Source organism: Macaca fascicularis, chromosome 14, assembly GCF_037993035.2.
Source record: "Macaca fascicularis isolate 582-1 chromosome 14, T2T-MFA8v1.1".
Classification (NCBI taxonomy): domain Eukaryota; kingdom Metazoa; phylum Chordata; class Mammalia; order Primates; family Cercopithecidae; genus Macaca; species Macaca fascicularis.
Window position 1 is genome coordinate 29,619,108 of NC_088388.1, and position 26,111 is coordinate 29,645,218.

A 26,111-nucleotide genomic window follows, 5' to 3' on the forward strand; every position below is an offset into this window, starting at 1 on the left:
AACACAGTCATATCCTTAATTAATAGTAAGACCAGACAGAAAACAAGAGCACACACTGCATATGGCTGTGCTGAGCTGTGGGGAAAGGTGCAAGCTGGGAGACTGTGTTCCTTCTCCATCAAGCCAACCAGAATCATGTGCTAAAAAAGCCAACAAGAAAAAGGGATCACTATGGTACTGACACCATCTTGATTTGTGTCAGTTCACCCATGTGGCAAGGCCTGAGCGCCTGGAGGCCCAATGCTGCTGGGAGGGCCAGGGGATGGAGGGTCCAGTGACCGCAGAGCCTTCTTGCAAAGTGTCCAGGAGGGTCTGCAAACTAGGCGAGAGCGGCGTACGTAGGTGCACATGAATCAAGGTCTAGGGTGGTTGTTACTGTGTACTCACGTAATATGGTTTTCAGCCTTTTTTCCACCCCCTAGGTAACATTCTCCCATCAATCTCAATGAGGGAGGGGAAGAGTGGCTTCCTCTTCCCCAACCCTTGAATATCACTGCTGTAAAATGTAGGGGGTAGTTAATTGATATGAAGAGGTGGACTGAAGAAATTGGAAGAAAAGAAGGTCCAAGGCTGGGCAACAACAGACTTTGGAACAAAAAGCAATAGTAACACCAATGATCAGACCAGGCACCCAGGAGTCCTGAGAGAGCCTACAGGAAAAGGAGGGCCCTCAAGAATTGACCTACAGCAAACTTCGAGGTGGCTGACATCAGATATCTAGCTTTTAGTGAGTGGGGACTGCTACGGCCAGATTGGACTGAACGTAGAAAAACAAAGAAATGAAATGCTGGGCACCACGGGGCAATTTGTACCTCACACACATACACACTACAAATTTGAATCATCTGTTTCGTAAGAATTTTCTTCCCATGGAAGAATTATTCTACAGCAGCGCTGTCCGCTAGAACTTTCCGCGATAACAGAAATGCTCACTATCTGTGCTATCCAATCTCACCAGCCACAAGGGGCTACTGAGCATCTGAAATAGGCTGGGTGTGACTGAGAAACTGAACTTTTACATTTTATTTAAACTTAACTAATTTAAATTTCAGTAGCCCCAGGTGGCTAGTGGCCACCTTACTGGAGAATACAGGTCAGTAACATCCTTCTTACTGTCTACATAGTATTTTAGTATCCTGACACGATCACTCTCCCCTACTAGTGAGCATTTTGTTAGTCTCCAGTGTTTCACCACTATAAACGATACTGCCACAAATACAGGTATCCTCATTGCCAAACTTTTGTACACACTGCAAACTATTTTATTGGGTTAAAGTGCTAGAAGTGGAATTGTGGAGTCAACGGGTCATTTCTGTTTTTAGGGTTTTCCTATACATTAGATTCACCCACTTAAAATAACACAGATGTGTACAGCATTTTACTTTTTTTTTTTCTTTTTTTTTTTTTTTTTAGATAAGATCTCACTCTCACCCAGGCGGGAGTGCAATGGCATGATGTCAGCTCAGTGCAACCTCCGTCTCCTGGGTTCAAGCGATTCTCCTGTCTCAGCCTCCCGACTGAGACTACAGGTGCACACCACTGTGCCTGGCTAATTTTTATATTTTTAGTAGTGACGAGGTTTCACCATGTTGCCCAGGCTGCCCAGCTCAAACTCCTGAGCTCAGGTGATCAGCCTGCCTCAGCCTCCCAAAGTGCTGGGATAACAGGTATGAGCCACTGCACCCAGCTCATTTTACTTTTTACTAGCTATTTTTACATACTACACGATTCTAAGATTCTCAGGACTATCATGTAAAAGTAGAGGGGCCAGGTAATGTCATCTCCTACATATAGACGAGGATATGAGCTGTGAGGCAGCATGTTGCTGGCTTGGGTGGGTCAGATGCTTTTTACAGCCAACATCAAAGAGTGAACCCAGCATTCTGTGATGGGAGACTCCTTGTACTTTGATTAGTGTAACATGGGAAAATGCTTATGCTACATTCATAAGTGAAAAAAGCAGGACATGAAATTATATTTCATGTATGATCAAAACTATCTAAAATCAAACATAATCAATGTGTTAAAAATCTTTAGGTGATAGACTGTATGTTATGTGTTTCTACCTTTTGTCCAAGTTTTTATAATAAATCTATTACTAATCAATAACACTTAGTGAGCAATTTTAAAGTGTGGCTGGGCAGAGTGTCTCACACCTGTAATCCCAGCACTTTGGGAGGCTGAGGCGGGCGGATCACGAGGTCAGGAAATCGAGACCATCCTGGCTAACACCGTGAAACCCCGTCTCTACTGAAAATACAAAAAATTAGCTGGGCGTGGTGGCAGGCGCCTGTGGTCCCAGCTACTCGGGAGGCTGAGGCAGCAGAATGGCATGAATCCGGGAAGCGGAGCTTGCAGTGAGCCGAGATTGCACCACTGCACTCCACCCTGGGCAACAGAGCGAGACTCCATCTCAAAAATAAATAAATAAATAAATAAATAAATAAATAAATAAATAAAAATAAAGTGTTTACATGCATTATCTTATTTAAAATATTTCTACATGGTAAGGACCATTATTATACCTATTAACAGACGAAGATGTGATGGATTTAAAAAGTTTAAGAAACCTAGCCAAGATCAAGGCAAGGAGCTGGAATCTGAACCCAGACTGACTCACTCTAAAGCCTGTATTCTTAATCACCATATTAATGCTCCTCAAACTTTAATATGCACATGTATCACCTGGGGATCTTGTTAAAATGCAGATTCTGACTCAGGGGATGCTGATGCTGTTGGTCTGTCAACTACATTAAGAGTAGCAAAGCTCTACACAATCCATATGGTAAAATCTTAAAAGAGAAAATACACTATACTCAACCAGGAAAATGTTTTCTAATAATTATTTTGATTTTTATTTTTAGAGATGGGGGGTCTTGCTATGTTGCCCAGGCTGGTCTCCACTCCTGGCCTCAAGCGATCCTCCTGTCTCAGCCTCCCTAGTAGCTAGAATTACAGGCATGAGCCACCATTCCCAGCTCTGTTATCAAACAATTTAAATAATGTGAATGCTTAATAATACATAACAAAAATACACCTTCTTCTCAGTAACCTTTAAATCCTCTTTCTATCCATATAAGAGGCCCGAAGTTGCTCTTGTAAATTCCCACCAGCAGACGACTCTTGGGCAGCCACTGGTGTCAGGCTCACTAAGCCCAACTCAAAGTTAGTTAATCAAACTTCTCATCTCATTAGCAGGAAGGATTTTATCCCCATAGCTTCCATTAGTGAGCACTTCTGTAGATCCAGGGAGCAGGTATGTGTAGGAAAGGCCCCTGGGGGCTCCTCAAGGAACGGGTCAGTCCCACCCACCATTCCCACTGCACAAACCACCCAGTCCTCAGCACCTGATGAGCACTTCCCCATACCCACAGACCTTACTTAAAACATTAGAACTGTGTATTCTCTAAATATTTTAACTTTCGAAAACTTGGCAAGCACCAGCTAATTTTATACTTAGAGAATCTTCAATACCCTTTTCATTATGTTCCTAATTCTTCATGTCTTTTTATGTGGGATGATCAGATATTTGTTGTTTAATGAACCTTTTGTCATTTGCAGTAATCCTGTTTATCTATTTTAATGCTTAATGCTATGAAATTACTTATATGATACCATAAAAGTAGTCCTTACATAATAGATTTTATTTCCTTAATTTTTCACTCTATTATCTCTTGGATTTTACTACGTGTCCTAAAGTGAGTAGATAGGTGTTTTCTTTTAAAAAGAATTAGTAACATCTTGCTTTATATTTAGTCTTCAGTTGGCGTATTTATATCGCCTTCCACTTTCCTTTAATGTTATATGTACTGATGTGTTTCCTTCCTGGAATCATTAGGGTGGTTTGACCAGCAAAGTTTTATTTCCTTTTAAACTAGACCAGAAGATAACCAACTGTTCCTTACTATTTCATGTGTTTAATACTGTTTTTGTTTTGTTTTGTTTTGAGAGAGAGTGTCTCATTCTGTCGCCCAGGCTGGAGTGCAGTGGCGCAATCTCGGCTCATTATAACCTCTATCTCCCAGGTTCGAGTGATTCTCGTGCCTCAGCCTCCTGAGTAGCTGGGATTACAGGCATGTGGCACCATGCCCAGCTAATTTTTATATTTTTAGTAGAGATAGCGTTTCGTCATGTTGGCCAGGCTGGACTCCAAGTCCTGGCCTCAGGTTATCTGCCCACCTCGGCCTCCCAAGGTGTAAGCCAGCACACCCGGCCTAACACTGATATCTTAGAAAACAGACCTGCTTTATTTCCTCTTGGTGACCTCCCCTACTTGTTAAGTAAACTATGTAAACTCCCTTCAGATGGAATTAAGATGCATAGCAGTTTTCATTAGCCTGTCAGAAGCCCTTTTGATACGTCACATGCTAGTCTCATAGTGAATCTAATTTATCACCTGATTTTAAACTGCTCTAGTACATTGCCCTATCAAAGGCCTCTTTTTCTTCGCCTTTTTAAGCCAAGGGATATCTTGTAAAGATCTTTCCAAGTCTTTGAAGATCAATGAGACTGTTCTAAACTCCAGCGAAGGAGAAGCAATTTTCACCAAAAGGCAGAATTAGCTTGGCCAGGTAAATTTCATTCACCATGGCTTAGTCTGACTCTCCCAATTCCGTCTCTTTTTCAAAGTCATAGTCATGTCTTTAGTGATCCCCTCCATTCCTTCTTATAGGTAACCTAGAGGAAATCCTACTGTGTGCCTAACACTATGCCAAGCATTGAATCAGGTTCTGGAGTATAACAGTAAATAAGATAGACATCAAAAACACAATAGACTGCATCCCGCCTCACGGAGCTTTAGACACAGGAAAACAAGAATTCTTTTTTCTGTTCAGGATTGTTGCCAAGTCACATCTTATGGGTACTTTCAAAAGATGCTGATGTTGCCCTTCAATTCTGGGCAGTGTTCCTTTCTCTGAAAATATATATATATATATTTATATATATATTCATATTTTGTATATCTCTGACTGTTCTGGTATGCTCATTATTCAAAAACCGAACCCTATGATATTTTTGACATCTGTTAGCTTTTCTTGTATTATCATTTACTTGAATAACATAAATGAACTCTGGGTATGCTAAACCTTTATATCACCACTGCCCTTCACAGGATCCACCAATGCTTATTGTTTCACTATAACATTTACAAGATTAGTTCTATCTTTCATTAATACCAAATATTCTTAACGTAAAAGTCATTCTTTCCAACTTTATCTCTTTTACAGTAGTAAGCACCAACTCATTCCAATCCTGTTTCCCCAGGTTCCTGCCAGCTGGGCTCACTTGCTGGTCTCATACTTTTTAATCAAGCTGATGCCAATGTTTTAATCAATCTGTTTTTGAAACACCTTACTTAGTTCTGTTCTGGTTACTCTTAGCATTAACCATTTTTTACGGCTTGAACTCTGATGAAATACCCTGTGTTGCTAATCACTCATTCCCTCCCCAAATTCCCTCAATTTTATTTTTATAATAAAAAAACAAGTTAAATTTAGAACTTTCCAAATCAATCAAGGGGCTTTTTTCAACTGACTGTGGAACTACAAGTGTGACTAGGGCTCATTTTTCAGCCATGTCCAATTAGTTTAACGACGCCTGGAGAACACTGCTCTGATTCAAAGCTAAAGCTGAAGGAAAATGTTCCAGTAATGCCATCAAAGAGGACACACTTCTGACATTCCCCAAGCCAAACTCACCGGGTCTTATAATAATGAGAAGGGATTTTTAATGCAATAAAATTAAACACCCTTTATGCTTTCATTTCTCTATGCCAACAAACACATAAGTGTACCACTGCCACCTGGAACACTGGCACCTTGGGTTTGCAAGTCTTCTAAATCAAGTTATTCATAAATTCCTTATCCTCGCAGTACCCGGATGCCCAAGGCCTGTTCCAGAGTAAGCTAAAGGGCCTGCCCTCCCTCCCTGTGGCTGCTCTCCAGGACAGAGACAACATCGTCTGCACACTGCGCTATTTGTCTGTCAAAAATCACAGTTCGATTTGGGCAACAGTGAATTCACCCAATTTATCACCAGTCTCTTGATATCACAATGACTCACTAAAAGGAGAGTCCAGTTCTCAGGTCTCTGGAAAGGCCCTGGGGGTGAGTTTAAAATCCTGGGGTTCACTCTGCTCTGCCTGTAGTTAACACTTTACGGCCCTGTGGCATTACTTTCTCACAAGGCACCACTGCCTACTTTCTCACAAGAGCCCCTTAGTTTGAAGCAACAAGATGGGGTCAATTATTTCTAGTTTCTTTCTGGAGCGACACATTAAAATTTCTGCTTCCACAATAAAGAACATCAATCTCTAGTTCAGGAACGTTCTCTCATACATGGACCATATAAGCTTAAAAGCTTAAGCTCAGGGTCAGAAAGTAATTTTAACAATACTTTAAATTCTCTTTTGATATGAGGCATTATCATCAGTGCTATATCTTTGTCTGGAAAATCTATTTCCGGACTTTTTGAACAGTGGGTCCTTCTATTTGGCACCCAGTACTATTTGAGGGAAGTGCTGGGGGAAAAGAAAGCCTTTTGGTGGGTATTCTAACAAAATATTCCCGTAAAGGGGGGAAAAATTGTCTCCATCATTAATATATTCAAAGGCAAGTGTCATGGTGCTAAAATAACTTGTTTATTCTTATTTTTGTTTCTTTTAATAAATTGAGTCTCTGCAAAAGCCAATTTAAACCCCTATACTGATACGTTCTCCACATAGGGGAACAGCAGTTTCTATCAGACAGACAGGCCATTTGAGTAAAATCAACTTGAGATGCCCCCCACTCCAATGGCTCTCTAACAAATCATTCTATCCAATACGATAAGCATGGAGTCAATACTGACATCCCTATGCAATGCTGGAATTCTCCAGCACGAGGTAGATGGTGCGATTCTTCTCCCAACAAATACAGACTTGGATTTCTATTCTATACCAAAGCAGCAGAGCCAGTGGTTAGGAGACCACGCAGACCCACATGCCAATTCTGAAACTATCTCTTACTGGTCGAAGGTTTAGGAAAGTCACTGAACCTTTTAGTTTCCTCATCTATCCAATGGTAGAGCATACTACCTACCTGAATAAACTGCTCTGAAAAAGAAATAAGATCCACCAGCAGAGAAATTATTAAATAAATTATAGTATGTACACATCCCGGAAAGCTATTTTTAAAAGAATGGGTAGGTATATAAGAGCGGAAAGAAAGATGGCCAGGAAGACACATTTATTTGATGTTGTAACGTCTCTGACATCAGGACATACCTAATGGCCAACTGCATCTTCTAAAAGCATGGGGTGTGTGGAAGCTGTGATTCATTGGTCACTGGCAGTGCCTGGGTAAACTTGCTCACAGCTGTTCGTACATCAACACTTCCATCGAGTTATGTGCATGGCTGGTGCTGCACAGGTTGAACTGACCTGCTATTTGGAATGTCCTTTAAAAGATGATGTTAAAATGCGGCATTGAAATGAAAAATTAAACACATTCGTGTATACACAAAGAGGTAGGGAAACAGCATGAATTTGATAATAGTGAAGCAAATATCTCTCACTGCAAGAAATGACTATAATTCCGTATTTTCTTGCAAAGCAAGAGCCAGCGCTTTAAGAGATTTAAAAGAGGAAAACACGAATAACTGAAGGTGTATCAGCTGTACTTCTGAGAGCAGCAAAAGGGGTGTCTGCTCAAGAGCCGAGCAAAGCAAGGGAAGGTGAGGGAAACTGCCAAATTGCTTGGGAATAACTGAAATGTCTAAACAGGAGACAGATGTGACCCACTCACACGGCTCAAAATAAAATTGATGAAATATAGTACTTGAGTTAAACAGTCAGCCAAAAAACTACAGATACAGACAAGCAGGAGCTCATTAAATTATGTCTGTGTGTGTATCTGTATATAAATATAAATCCATGTTAAAAAAAATTGATACATACCGGACGATTCACAGTAGTTACTTAAGGGAGGGGAGAGAAATGGGAAAGGAACATGAAGGAAGATTTTAACGTTTTATTATTGCCATTACTTCTAATTTGTTTGAATTTCGTATCATAAGCACGTACTCAGTCTGTGTATTTTATTTATTTACTTACTTAGTTATTTTTATTTTATTTTTTGAGACGGAGTCTCGCTATGTCATCCAGGCTGGAGTCAGTGGCACGATCTCGGCTCACAGCAACCTCCACCTCCTGGGTTCAAGTGATTCTCCTGCCTCAGCCTCCCAAGTAGCTGGGATTACAGATCCATGCCACCACTCCTGGCTAAATTTTTGTGTTTTTAGTAGAGATTGGGTTTCACCACGTTAGCCAGGATGGTCTCGATCTTCTGACCTTGTGATCCACCCACCTCAGCCTCACAAAGTGCTGGAATTACAGGCATGAGCCACTGCGCCTGGCCCCCATGTACTATTTTTGCAGTGTTTGACATTCAAGAAGTTTACAACAAAATAAGGCACACACAGTCCTGCCACCCTGCCAGTCAGAGTAAACCTTCAATGAATGGGAGTCACTCTCACTCTTCTAAACACCACAAAAGAAAAAGTATCATAGACATTTAATATATGATCCCAGTCCCTCAAGGAGTTTTCAATCTAGCAGGATTTAAAAGAGAGGTTTTATACATACAGTGTACATATATAACCAGGGTATACACACACACATGTACACACGTATATATTGTGTATGACCATAAGGTAAAGAAGGCTATTGTCCAAAAGCCACAGAAGACATTTCTAGCTCAAACCTCAGAAGCCTAGAGCTGGAAAAGTCGCAGAGCACCAATACACGTATACCAATATTTTATCTGGAAACCTAAAGAAGCAAACTAGGACACGTGTCATCACCTCTGAAACCTGTTCAAGAATGACACATCGATTAAATATCCCTGAAGATGCAGTACCCATGTTTGCCTGGGCACTGTGACATCTTCACAGCTCTGTGTTCCCATCAAGGTCCAAGATCCATCAGTACGTCTCCTGTTTAGAAATGCCTCCGAGATAACGCTGGCGCAGAGCCTCTACCCTTCTCAGATAAGGAAGAAGAAGGTCAACAATCCCATTTCCATCAGCGGGTCATTTGGGTCTTTGAGGGCAAAGAACAAGTTTTACATGGCTTTGCCTACCCCTGGAAATAAGACACAGTGCCTGGGTGTGGCAGAGCTGATGGCACAATGACGAACAACCAAATAAAACGTTAAGACATTTCTAGTTATCCAAAGACAAAGAAAATGATATCTGCACACTCAGGAAGCTAGAGCTCCCCACTAGAGAAGGTTTTTCCAAGAGGGTATGGTTTGAGACCAATGGTTCTGAACTGAGACAATGTGCACTTCTCCCCAGGAAGCCATCGTCTTCCTCTGGGTGCCACCTTGCGTCCTGGGAATTCATGCCCAAAAGAAGACAGCTGCAGATAAGTTATGTGGCAAGTCTGAAGAGAGGTGGAAGTACAATTCTTAAGGAAAGTTTGGAACAGAGCGAAGCAAAATGACAGCTGGAGGGGAAAGTGTCTTAAAGGAACTGAAGTTATTATAAAGCGACACAGAGCAACAAAGAGACTTTAGAGAAAAAAAGTGTAAGATGAAAACTTGTAAAAACACACACACACAGCTTGCTGCTGGTAGAGACGATTTTCCCAAGCACCTGCAGAACGACTCAAGTTGTAAGGCCTTTTGATGGCAAGGGAGAAGGAATTATGGGGAGGGAGAGGGGAGCCCAGAAGAACAATACCTACTCTGTGGAGTGGAGGAAGGGGAACTTCCAGGGTTAGGATTTCAACACAAGGCTTCCAAGGCAAACTGGCAGCTTGTGCTCCTGCAGCCCTCAGGGATAGTGAACCTCCCAGGTTTAACATTCAGGGAACCAGGTGGCTTTTGGTGTCAGCTGTCACCTGCCTGTCACCTGCTTTCTCTGCATATGTCTCTCCCAAGGAAACCACATATAGAAAATTCCAGAAGTTTTCACTCTTAACACAAGAGGAAAGCGAGAGGGAAAGGGTCAGTGCTGAGGGCATTTCTGGTTAAGAATGGGTTTTCCCATGGAACTGTGTGGCTACAAAACATAAAGCCAAAGCCCAAAGGCCCTTGAGAGTAGGATGGCGTCTTGACCCCCTGCATCCAGAAGACACATTTAGGATGCACAGAAATGTGCTCAAGATGCATCCACCCTAGACCAGGGGTTCTCAACTAGGGGCAATGTGGCAATGTCGGGAGGCAGTTTTGGCCATCACCACTCTGGGTGAAGAGGAAGCCAATATGGGCATCGAGAACTAGTGATGCTGCTGTGACCATCCCGCAATGTACCGGACAGCCCCCACAACAAAGAACTATCCATGCCAAGGTGTCATTGGTACCAAGGCTGAGAAACCCTGTCCGAGACTAACCCCATCCCTGAAACCACCTCCAAAAGCCCTAAGAATCATACCTCAAGTAAACTTTTGCTATTCCCCCCGACCAAGCAGTTACTCTGCCATAAACATCCACGTACTATCTTAAGATATATTAAACATCAAGCCAACGATGTGACAAGCAAATATGGCATATCAAAAGTACCTGGCTGCTCTCCCAGCAAACATCTTCAAGGCACTCCTTAGCATCCAAGTGAGTAGATATTTTCACAGCAATAGAAGGCAGTTTTATACATATGCACATGCGTACACACAGACACACACACACACACACACACACACGAGCAGACAACTTAAAAATCTCCCTGGTTGTCACGTAGAGACACTGGCAAAACAACAACAGCAAAACTGCATGGTTAGAATGGCCCAAGCATTTCCTAAGTATTTCTAAGACAGAAAGAGGAGAAAAAGAACAAACAAGAAAACCCAACAACCAAAAATAGATCCGTCCCTGGGGCAATCCCACAGCTAAAAACAGTTCCATCACTCCAAGGCATGTCCATGCTGTACTTATTTTTTTAATTCTAAAATACAATAAACACATTTTAAGGGTGGAAATATGAATTTAGAGCTCAAAGAATAAAAACGAAGCCCCATGTGAGTACAATTCGGGTCAAGAAATCGAACCCTGGCTGGTATCATGTCCCCGCCTAGCGTGTCTGTCACTCACCCACACACACAGCAAAAGGACCAGAGTTATTCTGAAAAAGGTTCACCTTCACATAAGGATTGAGATGTACTTTATGTATTTACCATGAACACCAAAGTGTCCTGCAGAGAAAGCTGATGTCTCTGCTGAATAAATCCTGGGCAGTGACCACAAAGTGAACAGATATGGGGAGGGGGAGCATTCATGTACACAATCTCATTGATTCTGTCAATTCACAAGAGTGATGTGGAGGAAAGGCATGGAAGCATGGTGCAGGAAGGCTGGAAACAGAACGGCAACAGCCCAGGTTGGGGGCAAGGAGAAGCTTAAGTTACAATCTAGGCTTCAGCCTTTATTGTGGTATCCTGGGTATTATCAGTCTCTCCTGAACCACACAATGATTTCCTGCCACATGATATCCTTGGCAAGTTTCAATGGGATCATGTGCTTAAAGTAATGAGCAAAGCATCTCACACACAGGAGATGTTTCACTAATAGTGGGTTCCCTCTCTTCCCCTTGCCCACGCAAACAGGCAAGGCTGTAAAGGCCAATTCTTTTTTCTTTTTTTTTTTTTTTTAATTGAGGCAATCTTGTTCTGGGGTGCAGTGGCGCGATCTTCGCTTACTGCAACCCCCACTTCCCAAGTTCAAGTGATTCTCCCACCTCGGCCTCCAGAGTAGCTGGGATTACAGGCACACGTCACCACGCCTGGCTAATTTTTGTATTTTTAGTAGAGATGAGGGTTTCACCATGTGGGTCAGGCTGCTCTCCAACTCCTGACCTCAAGTGATCCACTCGCCTTGGCCTCCCAAAGTGCTGGGATTACAGGCGTGAGCCACCACACCGGCTTAAGGCCAATTCTTTAATATGAAATTACTTGATTATAAGTGTTCCTAAACTCCAAATTCTCTAAACTGCTTTACAAAGGTGACAAGTCCACTTTCAATTTATCCTGCAGACTGGCTGAAAGGTGTCTAAACCACTCTTCAAGGCCCAGAATTTACCACCCCACCCTCTCCTACTCTAATCTCTCTCCCTCCCCCACCTATCCCAGAGTAAATGGCCTAAGTTGGCTGTCAGGAAAAAACATCTCACACCCCAGTAGGGAGCCTCAGTCACATCTCTTTGAAGATGAAAAGCAACAAGGTGTGTTTATTTGTACTCTGGTGTACAAGGCCTCTTCTAGGCCTCATCTTCCTGAGCTGAGCTGTGCTGAGCTGTGCACAGCCACTCAGCTAGTTAAAAACAACAAAACCCATCCCTCGCACCACTAAGCAGATCTTTGCAGGAGAAAAGGTCAATACTCACTGCTGGGAGTACACACGGGAAAATCAAGCCTTTTCACTGATAAACAATGTCAGAAGGTCTAGGCCAAGGTCAGTCCTGGAGGAGGTGAGAAGATGGGGCCATCACCCAGCATGGCCGCCTTTGGAAATATCTCAAGCCCTACACACTTACACCCACTGACTGCACCCACATGCAGGAAAACTGGACATCAGATGACGTGACCCGGGCTGAGTCTCTCTCGCAGGATACATTAAAAAATAGTCACGGTGAAAATCAATGCTTCACTTCCCTAACACAAATAAAAACAAAGGAAGAAAAAAATACACAAGAAGGTTTCTAAGAAGGTTCCTGGGCCGGGCGCAGTGGCTCAAGCCTGTAATCCCAGCACTTTGGGAGGCCGAGACGGGTGGATCACGAGGTCGGGAGATCGAGACCATCCTGGTTAACACGGTGAAACCCCGTCTCTACTAAAAAATACAAAAAACTAGCCGGGCGAGGTGGCGGGCGCCTGTAGTCCCAGCTAGTCGGGAAGCTGAGGCAGGAGAATGGCGTAAACCCGGGAGGCGGAGCTTGCAGTGAGCTGAGATCCGGCCACTGCACTCCAGCCTGGGTGACAGAGCGAGACTCCGTCTCAAAAAAAAAAAAGAAGGTTCCTGAATAAAAAAGGCCTCCAAACTGCTCTTGGAATGTCAGTGGCTTTCCAGCCCCACAAAGACCCAGGCTCTAACTAGGGTTCAACCTTGACCCCGGGATTCTTTGTCACAGACTAACAGATGGAGACAGAAATCCAAAGTCTTGGCTTTTACAATCTCTCTTGTTTTATCAACTTCCCAGAAGAGGATCGAAGCACAGGCTATGGGATGGAGGGTTAGGGTCTCTGGTCTGGCTATGAAACCCAAACTGAACCAAACAGGCTTTTCTTATGGGCTGGGCGCCCAGGAGAATCTGGTTGACATTAGGAAAAATGACCAGCCCTGTTTCTGGCAACACTTGGGTCAAAGTGAAGTCCATGCTAAAAAGATGATGCTTAATGTAACATGAAAGATGCACACACTCCAACCTGCCTAGATGTTTCTAAGGAAGCAACTGTAAAGGTAATTCAAAGCCCTCAGATAATGGAAAACGCACTGGGGACAGTTACGCTATTCCTCCCCCTACCCCTCCACTCCCCACTATGACCATTTTATTTATTTTAGCCCTATTTTAGATGTACACACACACATTAAATAGCCACTGCTGACCAGAGAGGGACAAAATTAACTTTACAACTATTTTTACAGAGATGGAGACTCAACTAAAGCAACCCAGTACCAACTGGGAGATGCAATAAATAACAGTTTCTATTTGGCCACAGTGGCTCTCCCAGGGCACACACAAGAGCCAGCTGTCCTTCTCAGATGCTATGAGGGGACACACCACAGCTACACAAATTGAATTTGTGAATCCAAACAGGTCTTCATGTCTGTAGACGCCCTGGAAATCGACCTGCTCTAACAGCCTCCAAACAATTCACACCTGCTCCTGGGTGCCCAATGTCCTGTGAGAACTCTCTCCCCAGGTGTACTAATTTAAGGGCACTCTCACCCAGACCTGGTTAAAAATCCACAGCAGTCACCAGGAGGTCTAGCCCCTCCCTGGAAGCCCAGCAAACCCACAAGCATCTAAATGGGGTATCAGAGGAGAGGAGATGATGTCATGGGTCTGAGAGCAGGAAAGGCTGCCTAGTGGGCTGTGAGGATGCCCAGGACCAGGGACATCAAGGAAGAGGGGATAGTTCCCTTTAACGCATTCATATCTCCAAGGGACAGCTCAGAATGAAGTGAGCCTCAACTTAGCAAACCCACACACCACCAAAGACACCTCGACAGCCAAGCTGCTAGAAGCACTTGGCAAAACAGGGCAGCTATTAGATATGCGGATGGCACAAACGCCAGGCAGGCAAGACTCTACTGAAGAAAGTTCACTGGGCCCTGTCACCCACATTCTGGGCATCAGATGCCCAGAAATAAACGTCAAAGGACCAAGGGCGGGTCCAGCCCAGGAGGGACAGCTGACAGCTGTGGGCGGCGGGCAGGGGCAGAGGAGGAAGGGCTCCCAGGCTGGAATTCGGATCGTGCCCACATCAGCAGAAAAGTTCCTGGGAACAGCACGCTGTCTGGAAGGGAAGCAGGCTTGCTGCGGTCCAGGCCCCGGGATGCACACGCGGTAGTGATGCCAAGTTCAAAGGGCCGCCGGATGAAGCCCCGTGTCCTCTCCCAGGGCCCCTCGCCGGTCAGGGCGCCTATCGCCGGGCAAGCAGGGTGGTCAGACGTCTTAAATAAAGCTTCGGTTCCCAGGATCAGAGGGAAAAATGAAGAATTCCCAGATCCGGCCCTGCTTCAACTCACTTTACCCAAACCAAACAGACCCAGAGAGGAATGAAAGGAAGCAGCTTTCCTACTCCCTCCGCGGTGCAAGTGGGGAAACTGAGGCACGGAGAGCACGCCAGAGACTCGGGAAGAGGCCCCGAGGAGGCTAACGCAGCCGCGCGCGCCCGGGCGTCTGGGAAGACGAGACCAGGGAAGAGTTCTCTCCTCTCCTCTCCCCGCCTCCGTTCCTCAACACACACAACACACACACAGCCACACTCGAGCTACGCCCAATCGGGGCAGCCGCCGGGCTCCCCAGACCCGGACCGCACAGAGCCCCGCCCGCGCACACAGCACAACACGACCCGGCGCGCACGCCCACACAATAGGACGGCGCGCACCCCGCGGCGGCCCCTCCGCAGGGTCCCGGCCAGCCGGGCGCCGGGGTCCGCCCTCCGCGCACACCCACGCCCGGAGAGCGGCCCGTGCCCGGGAGGGGACGCAATGGCACCCGGCCGCCGCGCCCCGCACCCCTTGCCCCGCGGGAAGTTCGCCGGCCGCCCCCCGACTCACCCGCGGCGCTGCTCAGCAGCAGGCACAGCGGCCCCAGCAGCCACATGGCGCGGCCGCCGCTCCCGCTGCCCGGCGCCGTCGCTGCCCCCGCGGCCTCGGCGCTGACCCCGCCCCTCGCCGCGCCGGCCCCGCCCTCCCGCCTGTCCCTCCTCCCGCCAGCCCGCCCAGGGCCCGGCCCCGGCCCCGGCCCCGGCCCCGGCCCGGCTCCGCTAAGTTTTGCAAGCGCCTGGGCTGCGCGTGGCCGCCGGCATCCTACCCTGGGTGTCCTGACTCCGAGGGGCCGCCGAGAGGGGCGGAGGGTTCACCCTTTCGGTCTCTCGTCGCCTCCCGGGTCTGGCCGCGGGGGTCTTCTAACAGCCTGGACTCTGTTCTCTGCCTCCTTTTGTCCCTCTCATTTCTGCCTTTGCTTCCACACCCAGCGAGATGCAGCGCCCAGCCCAAAACTTGAGTTCTTTACTCAAACTACAAAGTGAGTTTACTACCGAGAGAGAAAAACTTAAAGGGCCAAATCTTATGAGAAAATTGTAGTATATTTTTAGTAGCGAGTGTGGAATACCAGTGCTTCTCAAACTTTAATATGCATCCGGCACACTTGACGATCTTGTGAAAATACTGACTCTTTGATTCAGTAGATCTGGCGTGGAGCCTGAGTTTCTGCATTTTTACCATCGTGGCTGATTCCAAGGCTGATGATCCTGGAGCCACAGGTAAGAGCAGCTGACACCTTCCATGCACACAGGGTGGACCACACGAGTTATTTTGTCTGCATAGTGTCCACCTTGACCTGTTGAACGTTTGGGACCCAATTTGGAAAAAGTAAAATTAAAAAAAAAAAAAAAAAAAAGGTCATGAAAGGCTCAATGCAAAACATATAGCTGCACCAATGCAGTTGCTTCTAGAGGGCACTGGTGAAAAGTCCCAAAAGACTTAGATAGTGGAAGAAGGGGATGACGCTTTTGTGCTCCACTCTGTCCGACCCCCCCCCAAAAAAAAGCAAAAGACTAATGCAAATAATTGCCAAAAACTGGAAACAACTCAAGTGTCCATCAACTGATAAAATGGATCAACAAATTAAAGCTTTTGGGGGCAGTGCCACTGTTCTAATCTTGATTATAGTGGTAGTTACACAACTGTATACATTTGTCAAAACAATAGAACTGCATCCCTAAAATCCACCCCTCGAAAGGGCTAAGTTTACTTTACACAAACTGCACCTGGCTGAAGGAAAGGGGAAGGTATGGGTACAGGGGCAGTTATAAAAGGGATGCCTGCATCAGATTTTGGGATGCCCTGGAGACACTCTGAAGGGTGTTAAGATTCAATTACTTTACTTTTTAATTGCCTGCCGTAGTCTGGAAACATAAAGGCTCAAATGGATCAGGTCACAATTTTAAAATACCAACGATAGTTCGAGGTAATGAGAAAATGTGATATAAGGGAAGAAAGTTTAACAAGTTCCGTAGTTCGTAGTACATATGGAAATATAAATCAATTATCTAAATGATTTGGCATTCAGGGCTTTTATCTTGGGATTGATGAATATTAAGGACATTGTCCCATGGGCTTTAAGGAATTTTAAAGCCCTTAAAATTTTATGCAAAATTTCCTGTGCATGTGAGTATGTGCATTGTTCCAGGAAGCTTGTTGGGAAGAGGCCCCCTGCCTTTGATAACAATATCTGAGGGGGTGAATAAGCAAATAATTTCTCCTACAGCTGCTCTTTTGCCTCTAAACATTAGGGATATGGAAAGATAATGCGACTGATCCAGTGCTATAGTTCTTGTTTCCTTAGGTTTCTTTGGGCACATCGACTTCCTTACTTTGCAAGTTTCACTCTGACTCTCTCTCTCTCTCTCTTTCTCTCTCTCTCACATGCACACAGGCACACACACTTTTAAATATATTAATGTTTTTGAAATCATTTGGACTAATGTAAAACCTTATTTAAGGTCAACTGTTGTTTTTATTTATTTATTTATTTATTTATGAGACAGAGTCTCACTCTGTTTCCCAGGCTGGAGTGCAGTGGCACATTTCGGCTCACTGCAACCTCTGCCTCCCGAGTTCAAGGGATTCTTCTGCCTCAGCCTCCCGAGTAGCTGGGACTACAAGTGCCTGCTGCTGTGCCCAGCTAATTTGTGTATTTTTCATAGAAACGGGGGTTTCACCATGTTGGCCAGGCTGGTCTCCATCTCCTGACCTCGTGTCTGCCCGCCTAAGCCTCCCAAAGTGCTGGGATTGCAGGTGTAAGCCACTGTGCCCGGCCCAACTGTTGTTTTTGTAATTATACTAAATCACTGCCAACCTCCTCCTCACCATATAAGCTGGGCAGGAGATGAAACCATTCTTTATACTTTATTACTCTCCTTTTTCCCAGTTCTTTAGAATTCCAAGCACAAAACATTCAGTTTCCGGTCGGGCACGGTGGCTCACGCCTGCAATCCCAGCACTTTGGGAGGCCGAGGCGGGCGGATCACGAGGTCAGGAGATCGAGACCATCCTGGCTAACGCGGTGAAACCCCGTCTCTACTAAAAATACAAAAAATTAGCCGGGCGTGGTGGTGCGCGCCTGTAGTCCCAGCTACTTGGAGGCTGAGCCAGGAGAATGGCGTGAACCCGGGAGGCGGAGCTTGCAGTGAGCCGAGATCGGGCCACTGCACTCCAGCCTGGGCAACAAAGCCAGACTCCGTCTCAAAAAAAAAAAAAAAAAAAAAATTCAGTTTCCAGGAAATGTGAGAGATTTCAGTGCTAATTGTTTACGTCCTATGGATCCAATCAATCTTTTTTAAGATTGGTTTAATAAAAATCAAAAACAAAGTGGTTTATGTCTCTTATTTACCAAGAGACACTCTGACCATGCATGTGTGCTTCTGACACGGTTGCACATTGCTGAAGGAGGGAAGAAAGAATGTCTTCTCTCTGTGGGCCTCCATACAATGCTCTGTAGTTTGCAAACATTTTCTCATTTACTCCCCACAGCGGCCCCTGCAACATTACAGGTGAAAATAGCACAAACTGAACTTGTGGTATGTCTGAGATGTGCTCCTATGCTCATTTCTCTTGCCACAAACTAGCTCTATGACCTTGTGCAAGTTATTAGCCTCTCTGAGTCCTAGTTTCCTTATCTGTAAAATGGGGATTACAGTATCACCTGGATCTTAGAGTTGCTGTCCAGGATTTAAAAGGATAATATATATAAAGTCTCTAGTATGGTACCTTGCACACAGTAATTGCTCAAGAAGCATTAGCTTTTGTGTAGTTCTGGTACATACTACAAGGCAACTGTTGTGGAAGCCAGCTTCTGAGATGGCTCTCAAAGCTTCTAACCTTCTAGCATCCATGCCTTTGTGCAGTGTCCTTCCACACTGAATGGGGCTGCCATATGTGACCAATGGCTATTGTGGAAGTGACAGCAGATAACTCCAAGATTGAGTCAAAAAGGACATAGCAGTTTCTCCTTTGTTCTTTTGATAACTTGGCTTGGGGGAAGCCAGCCACCATGTTGTAAGGACACTCAAGCACCCCTGTGGATATGTCTACATGAGAAGAAACTGAGCTTCCTGCTGTCTTGCCAGCCTTGGAGTGAACCATCTTGGGAGTAGATCCTCCAGCCCCAGTAAAGTCTTTGAATGACTGTACCTTGGCTAACGTGATTGACCTTGCAGTGAGCTGGAATAGAACCCCCAGACACTCCCAAATTCCTGATACACAGAAACTGGCAGAAATAATAAATGTTCATTCCTGTTCTAAGCCACTAACTTTCAGGATAATTCACATGCAGTAATAGATAACTAGTATATCTACCTTTAAGGTCATCCGTAGGGTTGACTTAATGGTTCTATAGGATCTTTTAAATAAGTTAGTACATGGGAAACACTTAGAATATTGCCTAGTACATAGTAAGCACTCAATATATGTTAGTTTTGTTATCATAGTTTTTTTTTTTTAATTGTCAGTGTCTTACCTCTCTCACAAAGCGCCTAAGACGCAGACCTTTCAAACTTTCAAAAAAATATATTTAAACTTGAATAAGAGTAGGAACTTGTGGCAACTGACAAGAAGATAAAAGGAGCAGGGACACTGGAAGGACCAAACCTTACCTATAAAAAGTTTACTGACACCAAGTCTGCCTTAGTTTGATTCACTTCATAAAAATCAGGCAGAGACAGTAGGAGACGTTCAACTCCCCCAGTCACTTCTGTGACTCATGGTTTCTATGGTTCCATATTTCTTGCTCTCTGCTCTCCCTTCCCTTCATCCGATTTTCATTCTTCTCTCCAATATGTGAAGAAAATAGAAATTCACTTGAGGATTCAGCCAAGGAAGGCTTACTCTACTCCAGATTATAGTGGGTGGTGGAAACTGCCTACTGAGAAGCTGCCTGGTATAAGAAGATCGCTAAGTCCCTCCCAGATACATCACACATACACACTCTCTGACACGTACACACTCACACACACACACACACACACTCTCACACACACTCACACACACACACTTTCTACCCCCAACATAAAAGCAGGAGGCCACAGACTCAGGTAACTAAGAGAATGGGCTTTGAGGGGGCTTGATACACCTGGGGTCCTAGGTTCCCCTACTTCCTAGCTATGTAAGGCTGAGAAACTCAGTGTATCTCTGAGTCTCAATTTCCTGTGAAATGAGCATAAGAACTGTACCCACCTCCTAGGTTTGTTGTGTGAAGCAAAAGGACTCTTTCTCCTTCCTTTATTTATTTGACAAACAGTTATTACTGTTGTAGGCTCTGGATTTCTGCAGTGAACAAAACCAATTCCCTATCCTCAGGGAGCTCACAGTATATTGAGATGTAGATGAGTATTAAATTAACAAATGACCACATCATGTAGTGTCATAAGAGTATATAATGTAAGGGCATATAATATAAGGGTGTATGATGTCATAAGGGCTATGTGAAGCATTTAGCAGAGTTCCTTATTGTATAACTCAGGTGTTTTCAGCTCTTATTTGTATTACAGACTTAGAACCTACATGTGAGGGAGGAGTAAGGCCAGGAAACATGAAGGCTAAAGCTGCAGAAAAAGCCTGCTGTATTGCCTGAAATTGATTTGGAAAAGAAAAAACAGGGAGAAAAGCCTGCTGTCAGCAAGCTCTGAGACAGCCCCTAATGATCCCCATCTCCAAATATTCACACCCTTGTGCAATTCCCTTCCCTTGAGTGTTGCTGGACCTAGTGACTCAATTCTAGCAAACAGAATATGGCAAAAGCAGGGGGATGGTCTCTTCCAAGATTAGGTTGCAAGAAGACTCTGGCTCCTATCCTTGGTCTCTCTCTCTCTTGCTAGCTGCCATGTTGTGAACTGCCTGTGGAAAAGCTCATGTGACAAAGAACTGTAAAGGCCTTCAGTCCACAGCCAGTGAGGAATTAAGGTCCTCAACCCAAGAGTTCACAAAGAACTAAATCCTACCAACAACCGCAGAAGTGGGCTTGGAAGCAGATCTTCCCCAGTCATGCCTTCAGATGAAATTACAGCCCCAGCTGACAGCTTTACTAAAACCTCATGACAGACCTTAAGGCAAAGGTACCCAGCTAAGCTGTGTCCAGATTCCCAACCCAGAAAAACTGCAAGATTATATATGTTTGTTGTTTCAAACCATTAAGTTTTGAGCTAATTTATTACTTAGCAAAAGACAACTAATACAAAGCCTTACAGCAAACATCAGGTCTGTGAATACTTAACATCATTGAATCTCACTTACCAGTTACCCTGAGAAAGGCAGGAACAGAGGACTGTCATTAATCAAGTGCCTGCTTCTGGCATTGTATATTTAGGATCACATTTAATTTTTACAATAGTATTTGAAATAGACATTATTATCTCTTTTACACAGATGGGGAATCTGAGGCTCAGAGAATTAAAGACTTCCCCCGAATAATCCAGTGAATAACTGAGATTTGAAGCAGATCCTATTGATTCTAAAAGGTTCCCACAATACCATGCCAAACCATGCTGCCTACTACAGCAAAATAATCCCCAATGTATAAAACACAAAATGCATTTGCAGCTTCGAAGATAATGTGTTCACTGGGTTTGAGCTAGAAAGCTCAAGATGTTCAGCACATCAAACAGAACTTGATTTATTTTGTAATACAATTACAAACTAGAAAACTGAAAACTAGAAAAGTTTTCAGGATGCATCTAATCGGTGTAGCCTCCACCCACCCCCAAAACATGCTGAGCGTGAGAGTTCTTTCAGCTAGAAATTAAAGTCGTCCCAGAGCTGCCAAATGTATCTATATATTTTTAAGTTGTCATACTAATCTACAAAAAAATACTGCTGGGAACCAACAGAGTTCTTGTAATTCATGTTTAATATAGTCAGAAGCTTGCAGAAAAGAGAGCTGCTGACATATATTAATGAAAATTTTGCACCATCTGAAACTGACATTTTTACCCCTCATTTTTTAAAATGTGCAGTTGGTTATTTATTTTAATGCCTTAGTTTTATTGTCCCTTGAATGAAGTTGTCGACCCCCTTAAAAGGATGATTTCTCATACGTGACTAGACCTGAAACCAAGGAACAATGATAGGAAAAATAAATTTAACGTGCGGGGTAGCAAGAGAAATTTTGGCCAGGTTTTCCCATAGTCACATTTCATTTTCTTTCTCATTTGGAATAAAAGGTAGATTTATTAAATGTATAAACCTATTCTTGGTCTATCAATTTGATGGGGAAAGCTGTCATTGAACTGCATAGATCTGCAGAATGCAGTACTGTAGTCATGAGCTACTCCTGACATTGAGCATTTGAGATGTGGCTATCCTCAACTGTGATATGCTCTTAACTATAGAATGCAAACTGAATTTCAAACACTTAATACAAAAAAGAATGTAAAAGATCTCAGTAGGATTTACATTGCATTGAAATATGTATTGGAATATATAGAATTAACTAAAACAATATTAAAATTACTACATAATTCTTTGTGCTTTTATTATGTGGCTCCTAGACAATTTTAAATTTCATTTGTGGCTTCCATAGGGGCTCACAACATATTTCTATTAAACCGAACTGATATAGATAATATTTTATTTCATGAATGAAAACATGACCCTTTGGAGTTTCTGGCAACATAGTTGAAAATAAGTCGTCTTGTCCATCACTGACTTATGAAGGCCTTTTTTTTCCTCATGGTTTCTCCATCTGACTAATTCTGCCTCAAAGCTCTCTTAACCATATAACCTAGACACAAAGTTCGTTGATATGGAAGTGATATTAATGTCATAATTTTGGAATTACAAATGCACTACAGGGTCAAGAGGAAGGAGATAAATTGGAAAAAATCCGCTTTAGACAACATGAACATTTGTCACTTGGATTCAGAAAAAAACACAACACTGAGGCTGGGTGCAGTGGCTCATCCCTGTAATCCCAGCACTTTGGGAGGCCAAGACGGGTGGATCACTTGAGGTCAGGCATTCGAGACCAGCCTGGCCAACATAATGAAACCCCCATCTCTACTAAAAATACAAAAATTAGCTGGGCGTGGTGGCGGGCACCTGTAGTCCCAGCTACTCGGGAGGCTGAGGCAGGAGAATCACTTGAACCCTGGAGGCAGAGGTTGCAGTGAGCCGAGATCACACCACTGCATTCCTACCTGGGCAACAGAGCGAGACTCCATCTCAAAAAACAAAAAAAAAAGAAAGAAAGAAAGAAAGAAAAAACAACACAAAATAAGACCTCCGTTTTCAGTGGGAAAGTTTATAGAGTAATTAACTGACAAACCAGAAGTCACAGGAGCTATTCAGTCGGTGACAAATGTGAGAAAATGATTCCAGCATGCCTGGGTCTGACTACCTTCCCTAAGTAACAAACTCTGTTTCACAGACAAACAGATAGGCAGCTGATTTTAATAAGAGCTCTCATAAAAACCGTCTGGAAGATAAATAGATTTACATTTTTAATCTGACATTATTGGAACATTTTTCCTGCATGGTGAAAACTCCACTTTAATAATTTAAGTTGTTTTTCTCGGTGTACCTCAGCCTACTTCTTTTAAACACCTCTTCAAGTTAGGTTCTTTGGGCTTGATTGATTTTAATGTTTAAATGCTTAATTTCAGGCACTGTTAGATTGCTAACCTGGGACTGATGTGTGGGTTTGTAGTTCAACTTGGGCAGGGGGCGGGGGTGTGGCAGAGGTGATGGGTTTCGCTGAGCTTTCAGTGAATTCCCACACTCAGTGTGGAAGGGAGTGAACAAAAGGGACAGGGAACAGAAATTATCGTACAGCTTTCAGGGCCTTGCAGCATACATGTAATAAAAACGCAGATCGTGGGTGTTGTTTGCTTTTGTTAGGCATTCATAGCAGCTCCTTAAAAATAGCTAGTGCCCTCTACCTTGTCATCTAAGACCTTGTCATCTAACCACATCTAGAAATGTGGTTATAAGCCTAGAGTCCTCGCTCTGCTGGACTCCCCTGCGTCATCAGTCACCAAGATTTGTAGATTCCATAAGCTAATGTGTCTTAAATCCAATTCACCCCTCTCCCTCTCCCTCCCTCTTTCTGTCCCTTAGTTCACACCCCCATGTACCTGTGCCTGGGTTACTTCAACCGCCTCCTCACTGGCGTTTTCAGGTCTTGTCTTGCTCCTGTTCAATCTGCTTAAAAGCTCCATGGCTCCCTGTTGGTGATAGGACAAGCTCAGACTCCTTAGCTGAGTATATCGTTTATGATCTGCTGCTGAGGCTGATGACCATGGGCGGGGGGCAGAGAAAAGTAGAAGAGTAGAAAAAGTAGAAAAGTAGAAGAGTAAGACCAGAGGGTTGGGCAGGAAACTTTTAGGGATATAAAGGAGTTTAGTCATTATCCTATGAGCAATGGAAAGTCACAAATGCTCAGGGTTTTTTTCTGTTGTCTTTTTTTTTTTTTTTTTTTTTGAAACGGAGTTTTTGCTCTTGTCGTCCAGGCTGGAGTGCAATGGCGTGCGATCTCAGCTCACTGCAACCTCTGCCTCCTGGGTTCAAGTGATTCTTCTCCCCCAGCCTCCTGAGTAACTGGGATTACAGGTGTGTGCCACCACGCCCAGCTAATTTTTGTATTTTTAGTAGAGATGTGATTTCACCATGTTGGCCAGACTGGTCTCGAACTCCTGACCTCTGGTGATCCACCCGCCTTGGCCTCCCAAAGTGCTGGGATTACAGGCGTGAGCCACCACGCCTGGCCACAAATGGTCAGTTTTAAGCAGGGGCATGGCATGAACAGATTTGCCTAGTGGTTAAAAGCAAGGGTTCTGGAATTCAACTTAAATTAACGTCTGACCATGCCACCTAATTGTATGTCCTTGGGCAACTTACTGAAGCTTTTTGGACCAGTTTCTTTGATTATAAAATGAGAATTAAAACCTCTATGAGATGGGCACACTTTGTGAGAGCTAAATGAGATCATGCTCGGCATACTACTTGACACACAGGAAGCATCCCACTAGTTTTTTATTCATTTATTTTTTATTTCCATAGGTTTTGGGGAAACAGGTGGTCTTTGGTTACATGAATGTTATTTAGTGGTAATTTCTGAGATGTTCATGCACCCATCACCTGAGCAGTATACACTGTTCCCAGTTTGTAGTCTTTTATCTCTCATCCCCCTCCCACCCTTTCCCCTGAGTCCCCAAAGTCCTTTCTATCATTCTTATGCCTTTGCATCGTCATAGTTTAGCTCCCACTCATAAGTGAGAATACATAATGTTTGGTTTTTCATTCCTGAGCTACCTCACTTAGAATAATGTCTCAATTCCATCCAGGTTGCTGCGAATGCCATTATTTCTTTCCTTTTTATGGCTGAGCAGTATTCCATGGTATACATATACCACAATTTTTTATCCACTCGTCAATTGATGAGCATTTGGGCTGGTTCCATATTTTTGCAATTGTGAATTGTAAGCACCCCACTAATTTTAACTATCATTACTATTAATAATTCCTACTCTTTCTATGCTTTTTCTAACCCCTCAAGACTGAGTTCAGCCCTGTTCCCGTGTGCTTTTATAACACCTTGCATTTATCCCTGTTTGTAGGACGTCTGAGTCTGTATCTTAATTGACTATTAATGTGTTATTTCCCCCATCAATCCATAGCTCCCTATGGTCGGGAACTATGGCTGATGTGCGGTAGAATGAATGACTACGTTCTATTGCTTTGTACTTCGATTCACATTATCTCTTTTGTTCTCTCCTTATCTCCACTTTACAGGTGTGATAACAAAGGCTCACAAAAATCAAGTTTTAAGCCCCAAGTCCTGCAGTGAATGAGCAGCAGAGCTGCAGCTCGTCTCAGTCCTGTGAATCGCACCATGGCCTGGAAGGAAAAGTTTAGGGCAATATAACCCTCTACAAACAACCTTCCGAAGCAGGACGAGTGTTTTCACAAAGCTTCATGGAATGTCGAAGTGCAGGAACAAAATATTTTAGCTGGAAAAATAACACGTAGCCAGAAATCAACCCCAATCCTACCAAAAATAATGATGCCAGGAAACAGAGCTACATACACAAAAGGGAATGTGTACCAGGATACACATAATAAAGTCACCTTGGCAAAGCTGGTGTCCTGGCCAAGCCAGAGGAGTGATTCAATTTAAGAGAGAATTGGAAGGAGGACATGTGCCCTAGCTAGTCCATCGGAAGAAGTGTGCCAACCCACTGCCTTATCACCATAAGCCTGATCATAGCAAAACTACGGAGTAGTTAAAATGAAAATTTCCAAGGTAGAAGAAGATCAGGCAGTGGTAATACTGGAAGCTGGCTGCATAAGCCAGTGGCTCAGATCTCACAGTGCAGGGCCAAAGAAGACAAAGTTGAAGTCAATACTGATACGGGC

The 26,111-nt window shown here is 43.9% G+C and overlaps 1 protein-coding gene and 2 long non-coding RNA genes across 11 annotated transcripts in view; 2 read left to right on the forward strand and 1 right to left on the reverse strand.

The window, feature by feature from the left end:
* The window catches only part of LDLRAD3 (low density lipoprotein receptor class A domain containing 3), a 327,921-nt gene extending 312,597 nt beyond the window's left edge, over positions 1-15,324 (reverse strand). For all 7 annotated transcript variants that reach the window (XR_012423327.1, XR_012423328.1, XR_012423326.1 and 4 more), the window contains exon 1: positions 15,258-15,324. Coding sequence is in view for 4 of the 7 variants with exons in the window: in XM_074013956.1 (XP_073870057.1) it covers positions 15,258-15,303 (46 nt within the window). In the remaining 3 variants the exon portion in view is untranslated. The remainder of the gene's footprint in view (positions 1-15,257) is intronic.
* On the forward strand, positions 11,601-13,736 carry LOC141408457 (uncharacterized). Its single transcript, XR_012423332.1, has 2 exons — positions 11,601-12,680; positions 12,986-13,736. It is a non-coding gene; the product is annotated as an uncharacterized lncRNA (long non-coding RNA).
* Positions 15,325-15,608: 284 nt separating the features above from the next.
* On the forward strand, positions 15,609-25,714 carry LOC123568619 (uncharacterized). Of its 3 annotated transcripts, XR_012423331.1 has the most exons (4): positions 15,609-15,726; positions 15,890-15,964; positions 24,206-24,305; positions 25,488-25,714. It is a non-coding gene; the product is annotated as an uncharacterized lncRNA (long non-coding RNA). The 3 variants fall into 3 exon arrangements; XR_012423330.1 differs by lacking the exon at positions 24,206-24,305; XR_006692025.3 differs by lacking the exons at positions 15,609-15,726; positions 24,206-24,305 and having other exon boundaries at positions 15,830-15,964.
* Positions 25,715-26,111: the final 397 nt, after the last annotated feature.